The sequence below is a fragment of the Lolium perenne genome, chromosome 2, assembly GCF_019359855.2.
Source record: "Lolium perenne isolate Kyuss_39 chromosome 2, Kyuss_2.0, whole genome shotgun sequence".
In the NCBI taxonomy this organism is placed as follows: domain Eukaryota; kingdom Viridiplantae; phylum Streptophyta; class Magnoliopsida; order Poales; family Poaceae; genus Lolium; species Lolium perenne.
The window spans coordinates 241106396-241120616 of NC_067245.2; the positions used below are offsets into that span (position 1 = coordinate 241106396).

At 45.1% G+C, this 14221-nt stretch overlaps 1 protein-coding gene and 2 non-coding genes across 5 annotated transcripts; all 3 read right to left on the reverse strand.

Annotated features, from left to right (window-relative positions):
- Positions 1–6358: 6358 nt before the first annotated feature.
- On the reverse strand, positions 6359–6432 carry TRNAV-CAC (transfer RNA valine (anticodon CAC)). Its single transcript has one exon. It is a non-coding gene; the product is annotated as a tRNA-Val (tRNA).
- Positions 6433–6698: 266 nt separating this feature from the next.
- On the reverse strand, positions 6699–6772 carry TRNAV-CAC (transfer RNA valine (anticodon CAC)). The gene has a single exon. It is a non-coding gene; the product is annotated as a tRNA-Val (tRNA).
- Positions 6773–7269: 497 nt separating this feature from the next.
- Positions 7270–10447, reverse strand: LOC127335399 (uncharacterized). Of its 3 annotated transcripts, none has more exons than XM_051362058.2 (5): positions 10217–10447; positions 9883–9959; positions 8144–8285; positions 7986–8032; positions 7270–7771 (listed from the first exon to the last, which is right to left on the reverse strand). In XM_051362058.2, exons 3-5 carry the CDS (start codon positions 8238–8240, stop codon positions 7556–7558), a joined length of 360 nt encoding a protein of 119 aa, XP_051218018.1. In that variant the 5' UTR covers positions 8241–8285; positions 9883–9959; positions 10217–10447; the 3' UTR covers positions 7270–7555. The 3 variants fall into 3 exon arrangements, with proteins under 3 accessions (XP_051218018.1, XP_051218016.1, XP_051218017.1); XM_051362056.2 differs by having other exon boundaries at positions 9883–9984; positions 10217–10427; XM_051362057.2 differs by having other exon boundaries at positions 7583–7766; positions 9883–9984; positions 10217–10431.
- Positions 10448–14221: the final 3774 nt, after the last annotated feature.

Below are 14221 nucleotides of genomic sequence, written 5' to 3' on the forward strand. Positions count from 1 at the left end.
CATAGATATCCAGCTTTGTATATCACATGATCATCCATTGTCTTTTGTGAATACAATACTTTTGTCGTATCACGTGTGTTGTTAAATTGCTGATTTTGAGAGCAGATTTGGTGCACCCAGGTTTCAGTGCTCCTGACTTTTGTAATATTTAAAAATTATATTTATGTGTTTCAAAAGATCATAAATTTTGTTCCACAAATACATACACATGTTCTGAATACTCGTATAAATTTTTGGTAGAAATTGTCTTGTATTTTGAGCTCAGGAAAAATAACAAATTTATAGGGATGGAAACTTTAAATTTTTGTCAGAAATTTGTCTTTTTCGTATGGCTCAAAATACAACATATTTTCATCTGAAATTTACAGCATACCTTTGGAATGTTTATGAATATGTAGGCATTTAATTCAGATTTTTTGGAACTACAGAAATATGTTTTTGAAATACTGGGATCACTGGAGCTCATGTGCCAAAGAGACTTTTGGGCTGATTTTTTGTTATTCAATTAACTGAGATTTCACTGCATGTTGTTCTCTTTAATGCTCATTATTCAGAAGCACATATGGTGGTATCTTCAAGACCGCTGACACTCATATTCAGAAGCTTTAAGGTAACTCTTACTTTGAAACCTTTCAAGTACGTAGATATTTATTCCTTCATAAGTAGATATCCCAAGTATGATACATGCTACTCAATTTTCATGCTCATTTGTTTCCCTAATTTTGGCTGACTCTCAACCTAACCAGCATATGCATTCATATAAAGTCACCACCAATTACATTACATGGGATATTAATTATACTACTCTTCTCAAAACTCTGATCTTATAGAAGGTTCCCAGAAAATCTGCACTAAGAGTTCTGGCGAATTCGGCGGAACGAGATTACAGCGAAGCGGTCATAACAATGAAACATCGGCGAATACATGGTGAGACGGCGGGGTTCCGACGAGGTCGGTGGAACAACGGCAGAGTCATGGCGAGATGGTGTTGGTTGTATTGCGCGATTTCCCTGCGATTTTGATCCATATTTGCATCTTAGTTCTATTGGAGACAGTTGACCCTATGGATTTGCGGCTCTTTTTTGTTGTGGTTTGTGCTGAAACTGTCATGAATCTGAGTTAGGCTGGGGTGTTGCTGGCGCGTGGGCATTTTCCTTGCACATATTATTTGTCATTTCATTCTTCGGAAGGTGTTTTCCCGATATGCAGAACCCGTGGCTTCCAAGTTAACTGATGAGCTTCACAGAGACAAGCACTAAAAAGGATCGTCTACCTGGACATACTTTAAATCCTGCTGCTACATAATTACAAATTGTATTGCATGACTTGTATCCATGGAAATTTCTGGAGGGCATCTCTTACATGATACATATACTTGATGACACAATTTCTTATGGTGCAACAATCCTGATAACATGATAACAGATGAATGGATTACGCCTTCGATAACTATCATTCCAGCCGTATGATCAAATGTATCATACTTGGTACGGCATTTTCTCGTGGAGACAGGTATCTTGAATTTACTCATCGATTACGCCTTCGATAATTATCATCCCAGCCGTATGATCAGAGGAATCATACTTGGTACGGCATTTGCTCGTGGATACATGTACCTTGAATTTACTCATCGATATGTTAGTTCTTTAATGCCTGTCAAATTTGTGAACCATGCGCTGAATAAATTTTTAACCGTACTGCACTTTATTGGTGTGGTACTTTATGAAAAATTATGTTTTGATATTTTGAATTTGGTTACTGCAGTTCCAAGGTAGAAACAACATTTCTGGGATCTCATGATTCCAAGGTAGAGGATCTTAGAAAACCCAAATTATAGGTGCTTTTTTTTGCGAGTATAATGAAAACCCTGGACCATAAAGCAACGAAGAAGTGAGGGCCTTTCTGGGCCTAGAGTGCAAAAAATCATGGTATGTTTGGATATCTAGGCCTAGAGCGCAGAAAAGCATGGTATGTATTTCGTTAAATCTGCCTGTCAAAAATTAGATTGCAGGCTAGAATGATGAGCTTCATAAAAACAACATTGTAACACACATGCATTTTACTATATCCATTAATGTCCCAGATAAATTTTATGTGCCAGCAATGTGGAAGTTCACCTCATTATCCTTTTTACACCAGCAGGAGCTTATGAGAAAAATATAAGACTCTTATATTTAAGTAGGCATACAAAACTACCCTCTTAATTGTATTTATATGTGCCGTTCTACAAGATTTCTGTGCTGGAACTTGGGTTTATCTTATGCAATTTGGATCTCTGCACTATAATGTGCATGTGAAGTTTGATGTCACACCATTGTACTTGTCAGTAGTTTGAATCTTGTCCAGGTCATTTGGGGTGTGAGACTCCTGCAGCTGAATGTATACTGCTTTAAAGAAGATATGTTGTTGATGAATATCCTAAACCAATCATACTGTCCAAAGTTCTGATTCATATTTTCATCAATTGACCGAGGATAAACTTTCTGGCTATTGTTTCTCGCAAAATGCGGCTCAAGAAGTTTCGCGTCCCCTGCAACCAGGTGTGTCTCCTCCCTTCCCTGTTCTGGACACTCCTTCGATTTAGTTCTTGTGTTATTTGTAGTTTCATAGAAATCTTGTGTGGTTGATGGCTATGTTAGTTTCTGCTTCTTCTATTCCATGTTAATAGTTTTTTTTTTCTAATTGCTTCAGGCCGGCATTTTCTCATAGAAGAAAAATGAGAACAAAATGAGGTTACCTTGAGCTGGTCTGCACTTCTTTACCCTTCTTATATAGTAAATGGTTGTGAATATAATTTTTCAGTAAGCAATGAAAGCACCACTGTACAGACTTTCCAGCACAATAGGAAAGATAGTTTTTGTACACTGTGGGTGTTCTGTATGAACTGAGATTCGACAATGATTTGAAAGATGCTCTTAAAGATGCAGTTAGTAAATGGATAACTAATTTGGACGTTTTTCAAAATGATTTGAAAGACCGTCCCATGCCCCTTTGTTTCAATTTCTTCTCCAGCTTCATTTTTCGATGTTTGGCCTCATCAATTTGCTGTTGTAAATGAATAATCTAGGTATCTCTATTCTGGATCAACGACTGGAACTTCTTTATCATGATTTCAGATGTCTTGGACAAGTTCTTATGCTCATGTATTTTAGAAAACAAGCGTGAATCTTATGGTGATGCTGCTATTGGTTTAGGATTTTTTTCTCTCTGTAAGTATGCTTAGAGTTATAAAAGCCTCGTGAGGTCATCTGTGACAAGCTTATCAGCAGTTTGAATCTTGTCCAGGTCATATGGACTGTGAGACTCCTGCAGCTGAATGTATACTGCTTTAAAGAATGGGATAGAGTTAGCTCTGGATTTTGCAATAAAAGAATGATATTACAGCCACAGGCTTTCGTGGTGGTGTCATATACTTCGGATATTTTTTACCAGACAAACACTTTAGGTTGTGTCCCACTCCCAACTATACCAGTCTGGACAGCGTGGAAACTTTGAAGAACACTTTGGAGGCCTCTTCCCGAAGCATGGAATCTTTGAAGAACATTTTGCATGACCACGAGATTAGTTTGGGGCAGCGTGTCAATCTTCAGAAGTCCTCCATTTTCTTTGGCAATGGATGCCCCGTGGAGACAAAAAATAACCTCAAGCGGGCAGTTGGTGTGCGAAGCCCTCTCCGAACGATACTTGGGACTGCCCACGGTTGTCGGTCGCTCAAAGGAGGGGTGTTTCAAACATCTTAGGGAGCGTTCATGGGGAAAAGTGAAGGGTATAAAAGGTCAAGGCATGTCCAAGGCCGGTAAGAGACTCTTGTAAAATCTGTTCTCCAAGCAGTCCCCGCCCATACTATGAGTTGCTTTATGTTATCAAAAAAGATGTGTCATCAACTAAGCTCAGTCTCGTCGAACTTCTGGTGGGGGGATACAGAAGGAAAACGCAAGGTCCATCGGATAGGTTGGGATCGCATGTGCAAAGGAAAACAACGAGGGGGCTTGGGTTTCCGTGACTACAAATGCTTTAATCAAGCATTTCTCGCCAATCAAGGGTGGAGGATGGTGACTGAGCATGACTCCCTATGTGCACTGAGTTTTAAAAGCACGCTATTTCAAGGAAGGTGATTTCTTGAGTGCTGCCTGTCCAAAGCGCGCGTCGTACACCTAGAGGAGTATTATCCATGGTCGAGAGCTGCTGTGTGCTGGCGTATTGGAGACGGCTCCAATATCCCAGTCTGGACCAGCAACTGGATCCCAAGAGAAGGACTGCAGAGGCCAATGGGACGAAAGATTGAGGAGTGCCCAGAGTATGTTCGTGATTTCATAAAACCGGGTTAAATCACAAAACCGGGCGAGAACATATGGGATGAAAATAAACTGAGAGTACATTTCCATGACCCAGACGTGGAAGACATTCTTCGCACCCCCTTAGGAAATTCAGGCGTTGTTGATGTGCATGCCTGGAATTTTACGAAGAACGGCCAGTTTTCCATGAGGTCAGCATATCACTTGGCGATTCAACGGAAAAACTTGGCAAGATGACGTCCTTCTTCTTCTAGGTCGTGTGATGAACACAGGGGTTGGCTCACACTTTGGGATGCACCAGTACCAAATAAGCAGAAGATTCACACTTGGCGACTGATTGAGAATGGATTAGCGGTGGGAATTGAACTACACCATCAAAAAATTAAAGACGGAATCGTCTATCTAGCGTGCGGGAGAGAAGAAAGTTTAGTGCACCACTTCTGGTCCTGTCCTCATTCAGTTGCAGCGTGGAATGCCCTCACGGAGCATGTCAATGTCAGCCTGGGTCAACCACCGAAGGTTCTGTGGTGTCACTCTGAACTGAAGGGGTGGATTCTGGACTGGATTGGGAAGAGCAATGATGATAAGAGGGCTTGGTTTATTACAATGCTTTACAACCTCTGGATAGCGCGAAATGATGCGAGGGAGACTAAGAAACTAGCTTACCTGAAGTATGTTGCCATGAAAACAATTGCTGGAGTTGAGGAATGGCATAATCTTCATGCACCATCTACGACGATGTCCGCAAAGCAGAAGGAGTGCTGGCTCGTACCTGATTATGGTTGGTGTAAAGTCAATGAGGATGGTGCTTGTCACTCAGCTACTTGATTGGGTGGAGGTGGGGTGGTTCTTAGGGATCACCATGGAAGCTTCATAGCTGGAGCGACCCATTTTTTTCCTCACACCTTTGATGCTGAGGATGCAGAGCTCATGGCCTGCAAAAGAGCGCTCCTACTCTCGCAAAGGACATGCAGGTTCAAAGGATCTCCCTGGAAACGGACAATGTCGGGGCTGCGGTGAAGTTAAACAAGGAGGGACATGATCGGTCGATTCATGGTCCTCTGGTCATGGAAATAAAAGCTCTCCTTGGAAGCTTTGAAGCATTCTCGGTGCGTGCTATGCGGGGATCAGCTAATGAAGCTGCTCATAGATAGGCAAAAGTAGGCTGCGATAATAAAGTTTGTAAGATCTGGATGGGTGTACCACCGGATTGTGTTAGGAATTGTCTTGTACTGGATATGTCTGAAGTTTAATATAATCGCAACGTTGATCTCAGAAAAAAAAAACTATACCAGTCTGTATTTAGACCTGGTGTGAATACTTTTGTAAAGCACGCCGCTTCATTGTTGAAACAAGTACACATTGAGACATTGAAAGAAGCGTATGTCTATTCATATTTGTTAAAGGTGAAATAATAACAATCTTTATTGAAACCCTATGATTGGTTATGAGTTCCCCTGCCTCCCAGGCCGCGCGCGCGGGCGACACCGGAGGCGACCGCGAAACCCTAAAAGAGCGCGTCGCGACCCTCCCTGGCCGGCGTAGGTGGTGGTGGTGGCGCCTGGCCGCCAAAGGCGGTGGGTTGTGTGGCGTACCCCTATGAAATCCCTTCGCGCGGAGGGGTGTTGTCGCGCGCGCCGGGAGACGGCGCGGTGATGGAGCGGCGGATGATGGCCTTGCGGCGCGACAAGGCGATGCTAGAGGCTACGTGGCGGTAGTGTTGACAGTTAAGTAACAAAACTTATCTCAACTACTTACAAAAAAGCAAACTAAGCAAGCCAATTAAATCTTAATCGTCCATAAACATCCATCCCAAGCTTCCGGCCTGGCTCGGTCATTTTCTTTTTATTTCATTTTCCTTTTCTTTTCTTTTCTTGCTTTGCTTTTTATTTTATTATACTTATGTTTCTTGTCAGTTGTTATTACATATGTGTATTAAGAAATAAAATTTGCGGACCCGTGGCAATGCACGGGCATTTGTACTAGTAAGAGAAAAATATCGGGCACAAAGAAGTAAAAGAAGACAGGAACCAAGAAACAACAACACGCACGAAAAAATTGTTTGTCTGAGCCCAGGTTCGAACTGGGGACCTTTAGTGTGTGAGACTAACGTGATAACCAACTACACCACCCAGACACATAAACATCCATCCCAAGCTTCCGGCCTGGCTCGGTCATTTTCTTTTTATTTCATTTTCCTTTTCTTTTCTTTTCTTGCTTTGCTTTTTATTTTATTATACTTATGTTTCTTGTCAGTTGTTATTACATATGTGTATTAAGAAATAAAATTTGCGGACCCGTGGCAATGCACGGGCATTTGTACTAGTAAGAGAAAAATATCGGGCACAAAGAAGTAAAAGAAGACAGGAACCAAGAAACAACAACACGCACGAAAAAATTGTTTGTCTGAGCCCAGGTTCGAACTGGGGACCTTTAGTGTGTGAGACTAACGTGATAACCAACTACACCACCCAGACACGCGTGCAATAACTCAACTCAACAATGATTAAAACCATATGCTCGTAACAACGTGGCGACACAGTTCCCCACTTTGCTTCAAAATGAATAGCACCACCCAGGAACGTAGATTTGGTACATTTCCATCTATACCAGGTTGCATTTTTTGGGCATGCTCCGGCCACCAAGATACCCAGTGCCTACGACTATTTTTCTTTTAGTTGGCAAATACCAGATCTTCTGGGCTTGTGTTTTATGTCCCGTTACATTTTGAACTTCTATCGAGGTTTTGGGAGGGTCGGGCCTGTAAGTTCTGTCGGGGTGCATTGCTTGTGGCACATGTAGCTTGAAGTTTTTCTTAATTAATAATGGACATAGGGAGAAAATCGAAGCAACTAAATGGAATGTCAACTGTTTCCATAGCCCATCCTGGATCAAATTGAATGGAGCGATGACTTAAACATGCCATTCAACCTCTTCACAGTTAACATCATTCAGAGCAGCCATATAAGATCAATTTATGAAAAGAAATAAAGCGGTTCAAATAAAATAACTGTCACTATCTCTCAAGTACAACAGTGAGTTGATATTTCTTACAAGTTGCAGGATTCCATATAGCGATTTAACACCTAACCCTCCAATTAACAAAGGTTCTCTTGATAAACATAAATGAAATTGTTTCCCACGGCCTTCAGATAGTAATCTGAATAGGAATACAATCAACACCCACCAATAGGCAATTTAAAATGATCAGCGACTTCAGGAGCTAGCCGATTGGTTTTGGGTGTATCGATGTATAGCATCTAGTTCTTTGCATTTCCAAAGAATTTCGAGAGACGAACGGGGCCTTCCTCCTCCTCACTGTCACTGCCAGCATGCTTGGATCTTGACCTATGCTTCTTATCCTTCTTACTTCTCTTTGACCTTGACCGGGATCTGGACTTCCTTGAACTCCTGTCTTCATCATCGCTACTTGATGATTCTGATGACGAGTCGGAACTTCCCGAAGAACTTCTGTGCTGTTATGAATGAAGAAGTGAGTATGCAGGATTTTACAATCGCGAAATTCATCAAAATAACAGACTTTTTGGTGTGTCTTATTCATCAATCTATATCTTTTAGGTTAGTAACAGGAATCACTCAAGTTAAGAGCTCAATTCATGCTATCTTCAAACTAAAACTTATGTACCTACAATAGGTGCTAACTATTATATTCTTATATGGAGAGTATACCTTCCTCCTCTTTTTACTCCGTTTCTTTCCATCCTTATCCTTCTTTTCTGTATCCAAATTCCTTGTCAGAAGACTCCACATAGGCAATAAACTTAAGAAATGACCGAAGGAGATCCAGATATAGGGAATCCGCTCAGCAGGCTATCAAGTTACTTTACCTTTCTTGGATGATGATTTTGACTTCACAACGTCTCTTCCACGACCTAGTTTTTGGGCCCTTTCAGCATCCAGTTGAGCTCTATACTCTCTCATCATTTTATCTTTGTCAGCCTCCACCTCACCTCTCTTTAGCTCCTCGTCCTATTAGAGAACAAGAGCATCATCAATTACTCTGTAACTACTGATAACACACAACCAAAGCTTCAAAGTGAACTTATAAGTACAAAGGCTCGGTCTGTTCAGCAGTAAGCCAGTAACCTTGCAGGGTCAGTGCAGAAAACAATAAAGTGATTGCAAAGTAAACCACACCCTGACCAATGTTGACCTAGGTTAACCAGTTTGGATTTGGTGTACACGTACTCAATCTAAGAGTGCAATTTGATACCATTATCCAACCGAACAAGACAAATGAAGGAATCAAAATCAAGTAAAATGGCATCATCATGAGATCTCTGGAGATGGGTTGAATCAACGTGAATGGGTGCAATGAGCGTTGTGCAACTGATAAATGCTTAAACTCTTCTACTTTTTATGATTTGCACAAGATTGATTGATTAGGCGAAAATCAAAGTTTGGTTATGGTTGGTATGGCACAATGCCACAGCTACCAAGGACAACATGATTAGGCGAAAATGGATTGGCAATTCCTTGTGCCAGTTCTGAAATGAGGAAGAATCTATTCTTCACCTATTCTTCCAATGTACAGCTGGCAAACACGTCTGGAGTGTGGTGGCTAAGAGTATTGGTGCAACAGATCGTCCTGGTTCCTTCTCTCAGTTTTTTCTGGTGGATTCCTCAACACCTTCCTGCTAGTAAGCATGTTCAGATCACTGGTCTGGCGCCTAGCGGCCATCTGCTGGGTAATCTGGAAGCTCATAAACGGAGCTAGTTTTGACAAGAAAATGATAAATTCCCATGTTGATTTGATCTTATATGAGTGTGTTTTTATTAAATATTGGGCAGGCCTCCACTCTATTACTGAGCAGGAGATGCTTTGTGCTGGCGCTGACATTCTCCAGAGGAATGCCCTGGGAGATGTGGCCGCAGTTCATCAGGTGCCTCCTCGCTTGCTGGGTGATGCTGCTCGTGATGATAATGACATGGGAGATGGAGGTGATCAAACTAGGAATGGCTCTAATGGATGAAAGTTGCGGCTGGCTACTGTCTATTCTTAGCTATGGTTGCTTTGGCCGATGAGCATTTATTGTTGTCTGTTCTGCTTTCTGCTTGTGTCGCCTGGAACACTAGCAGTAGCAGTGCAGGGTGCTTTCTCCTTTCCAGAACCTCTAGCTGTACTTCCTTGTAAGAACTTACTGTTGTCGTCGTTCTATTATCCTCAATGGAACCCGGCCCTGTTTTCGGGGGATCGTGTGAAAAAAAGACTGATGGCAAATCACAGCTAGAGAAACTTAGGGTGGCGCAGGACCAAGCTTCCACTGCGAAAGTTCAGGTTTCTAATTGTTCCCATATGCTATCGTGTTTCATTATTTACTACTCCTATATGGTTGTATGTGTTAAAGGGAGTCACCATTCCGTAAGAGGTTACATCAGATTTGAGCATAACACATCGTCAAAACAGTATGCCTTATCTTATTCAGCGTCCACCACAATTAGGAGCACCAACACATAACAGAACTGATAGACAAAATTCATGGTTGGGGGCACACAAACGTACACAATGATGAAGAAGCTAAATAAATATACAGCAGTAAAGCTAGCTAGCAGATGCCGCACGTACCTTCTGCTTCTTCTTGAACTCCTCCCAGGTGAGGGTGTGGGTCTTGTTGAGGCTGGCCAAGCGCGCCGCGTGCCACTCTGGAGAATGAAATGAACCGTCCGTCTGTGACGGCCCTCGTTAGTAAAAGCTCCCCCCTCTCAATAAAAGAAAAACACCGAACAGCATGATTAGGTCATGGATGTTGTCTGCGTTTACACAGATCTCGATAGGGTTTGCCGCGCGTGGGGAGGGGACGACAAGATGAGGGATGAATTGCGAGCTCGGGAGTAGGGGTGGCGCGCAAGGAAGGATCTGTAGGGAGGGAGGGAGGGTGGGGGTGAGGAAGGGGACCGACCATGCCGTCTTCCTCCCCTTCGCCGGGGGCGCCGGAGGAGGAGCCCAGCCGCGACCTCTGCATCGCCTTGTAGGCCTGATTCTTCCCCATCTCGCCCGCCCGCCGGCCCGCCCTCCGCTCCTCGATTCCTCGCTCGCCGGATTAGTGGAGTGGAGATCCCTTTTCCTATGGCTATGGCACGCGTGCGCCGCGAGTTGTGACTGGTGGTGACGATAACGCCGATAAGGAGAGGGAAAGGGGGCAGGCTGCACAGGAAAAGGCCTACGAGGCGATGAGGTCATGGGGGATTCTACGCTGTAGGCGCTTTCCTACCGTCCGATCCGTAACGGATGGACTGATTGAGTGCATGAAAAATAGGGAGCGCTTCCGTTTTGTTTATGGTTTGGTGATTTAAATCTTGCTGCATCAGAGCATCTCTAGCGGAGACCGAAAAAATGCAAACCGAAAAACGTGAGTTCAGTTCACCGAAAACGCAAGATCTGACGAAATTTGGTCCGGCGCAGAATAGAACCCGTAAAAATGAAACTGAAAACTGGAATTCGAATTGGCGCGGGTAAATTATCGCGATGATCATAGTTCCATAGATGAAATAGATACTACATACTGCGGGGAATTCAAATTACTACTAGCGATGATCATTGTTTGTCATCGGCAACCTAACCTAGGCAAAAGCTAGCAAAATGCGGCCTAGCTATGGCGCGCGCGGCGGTGCCGGTGCTGGCGAAGATCGTCGGACGGCGTCGGCCTTCACTCGTCGTCCTTGTCAAGCTCGACTATTTCGAGCTTGACCTTGCGGACGCGGGCCTCCCGCCGGGCCGCCTCGAACTCCCGCACCTGGCGGACGGCGTCGGCTTCTTCCCGGCGGAAACGGGCCCTCGCCTCCGCCTCGCTGATGGCGCACGTCTGCGCCATCACCGCCTCCTCCTCGTCGCTGCCGTGGACGTAGTCCCCGGCGAAGAAGGTTGGAGAGCGCGCGGGGACGAGCTCGTCGTCCTCGAAGCTCGCCGCCACGGGCGGCCGCGGTGCGCGGCTCATTGCCGGAGGAGGAGCTCTCGGCTTTGGTTGCCGTAGCGGGCGAGCTTCCCTGGGGGCGTCGGCCCCGGTTAGTCCACCGCGCGCTCCGGCGGCGCGCGCCCTCGCTGCACTTCCACTTCCGCTGCTCCGCCTCGCTGCGAAAGACGGGCGGACGCGGCGGCGAATCGACGCCGCCCAATCTCGCGGCTCGGCTGCCTGCACCTCCACGGGAGGCCATCGCGCGGCGGCGGCGGTCGAATTGGTGGCTACCTACGGGTGGATTGCTCGTCGGAGCGGGGAACTGGCGACGGAGGAGGGAGAGGAGACGGCGGAGGGGAGTAGGGTTTGCAAACCGAACTCCCCTCCGCGATCCCTTTTAATAGGGGCAGTGCGGGGGATTTCTTGGGCCCCCGAACTTTCGATTCGGGCCGGCCCATGTATTCGGGCGCTGATCTGCGCGTGTTTCGGCCCGAACCCGTAAATCCGCTGGAAAATTTCGGTTCCGGCGGGATTAACGGGCTCTGTTAGAGTTGCTCTTACTCTCAAAAAACGAAATCTCGTTGCATCTCCATTGGAGCAATTTAGCAGGCCCTTTGTCTCGCGCCCTTTAAACATATGGATATAAAAGTTACGGTAATCGCATTTTATGGTCTCGCGCAGGCTGTAGCTAAGCAGATCCCGCAAAACAATATTCTAAATATTTCACTAAAATGCCCACAGTTAGTGTTTATTTATTTTTAAAATTTTCCCTTCTTCTCGTCTCTTCTCCGTACGTCAATCTTCACACTCTTGCAAGTGATACTCTTCGTTGGAGCGGTGTAGATCCCCACGGAGACGATGATGCATCCCGAAGTTCATACTCTTGCGAGTGCTACTTTTCGTTGGAACGGTGTGAATGCCAAAGCACTCCAACGCCACGAGGGCATCAACTGTTGGAGATATGCCCAAGAGGCAATAATAAAGTGGTTATTATTATATCTTTGTGTTTATGATAAATGTTTGCATCCCATGCTATAATTGTATTAACCGGAAACATTAATATTTGTGTGTTATGTAAATAGAAAAGAGTCCCTAGTAAGCCTCTTGTAAAACTATTTTTTTGATTAATAGATGATCATGATTTCCTGATCATGGATATTGGATGTTGTTAATAACAAGGTTATTTCATTGGATGAATGATATAATGGACACACACCCAAATAAGCGTAGCATAAGATCGAGTAATTAAGTTCATCTTGCTATAAGCTTTCGATACATAGTAACCTAATCATTCGATCATGAGATCATGTAAATCACTTACACCGGATGGGTACTTTGATTACATCAAACGCCACTGCGTAAATGGGTGGTTATAAAGATGAAATTGAGTATTCGGAAAGGATGAGTTTAGGCATATGGATCAAGAGTGGGATTTATCCATCCCGATGACGGATAGATATACTCTGGACCCTCTCGGTGGAATATCGTCTAATTAGCTTGCAAACATGTGACAAGATCACAAGAGATGACATACCACGGTACGAGTAAAGAGTACTTGTCGGTAACGAGGTTGAACTAAGTATGGAGATACCGATGATCAAACCTCATACAAGTAAAGTATCGCACGACAAAGGGAATCGGTATCGTATGTTAATGGTTCAAATGATCACTAAGTTATCGCTGAATGTGTGGGAGCCATTATGGATCTCCAGGCCCCGCTATTGTTTATTGATCGGAGATGAGTCTCGATCATGTCCGCATAGTTCACGAACCGTAGGGTGACGCGCTTAAGGTTCGATGTTGTATAAGTAGATTCGGAATATGAGATGGAGACCGAATGTTTTTCGGAGTCTCGGATGGGATCTAGGACATCACGAGGAGGTCCGGAATGGTCCGAAGAATAAGATTCATATAAGGGAAGTTTATTTCTGGGGTTCGGAAAAGTTCGGTATTTTTCCGGTGGAAGACCAAGAAGGTTCTAGAATGTTCCGAAGGGTCCACCAGTGGGCCCACGACCCTAGGAGGGGCCACATGGGACGAGGGGGTGCTGCCTAGACCTAATGGGCTAGGCACACAAGCCCCTTATGGCCCAGGCCGGCCACCCCTTTAGGGTTTCCCCAAAACCCTAGGTGGGAAGACTTGGGGGGAAGAATTCTTCCCCCCCTCTTTGGCCGCCAGCCCTAGGATTGGAGGAGGGGCCAAGGCAAACCCTGGCCGGCCTCCCCCCTATATAAAGAGGGGAGGGACAGGGGCGCAGACCTCCTTCATCCCCAACCCTAGCCGCCCCTCTCCTCCTCCACCATACCTCCTGCTCCGGCTTAGGCGAAGCCCTGCAGGAATTCTCCTCCACCACCACCACCACGCCGTTGTGCTGCTGGGATTCCGAGGAGATCTACACCTCTGCTGCCTGCTGGAACGGGGATAGGAAGGACTTCATAGACACCGTATGCACGACCGAGTACGGAAGTGCTGCCGGATTGCAGCACCAGAACGATCGACTACATCAACCACGAGATCTGATCTCGTAAGGCTTTGGATCTTCGAGGGTTAGTCTCTCATCTCTCTCGTTGCTTCGATCTTCATAGATTAGATCTTGGCTCTTACTAGATTGGATCTTGGTTTTGTTCTTGTTCACGTAGAATTTTTTTGTCTTCCATGCAACGAACCCATCAGTGGTATCAGAGCCCATCAGATTCGGGGGCTCACTATATCCAAGCGGGAGGGGAGGCTCTTAGTGAGGGTCCTCCGACACTCCGAGTTCACTTCTCAGTACCATGTGATGAACTGCCAAAAGAAGGGCCGCAAAGAGGAGGAGGAACTAGATTGGGAGACTGAGGCTCGGTACGCGGCGATTTGCGAGGAGTCCACTAGTAGCTCGCCATGCTTGACTACGACGACGAGTGAGCTCGGTGGCGCCATCACGTCCTAGATGCCCGCGGTGAGAAGTATCATGTGGCCTCCTTTTGTTCAGGGTTAGGTTTTATCCTAATTGATCTAAGTACTAACTATGTG

Excerpts from the sequence above, each read along its gene's own strand:
- LOC127335399 (XM_051362056.2), bottom strand. The coding sequence starts at position 10,306 with ATGGGGAAGAATCAGGCCTACAAGGCGATGCAGAGGTCGCGGCTGGGC. Across the intron at positions 9,985-10,216 it reads AAGGGGAGGAAGACGGCATG|ACGGACGGTTCATTTCATTC; the intron begins GTCGGTCCCCTT and ends GGGCCGTCACAG. Across the intron at positions 7,772-7,985 it reads GGAGTAAAAAGAGGAGGAAG|CACAGAAGTTCTTCGGGAAG; the intron begins GTATACTCTCCA and ends CATTCATAACAG.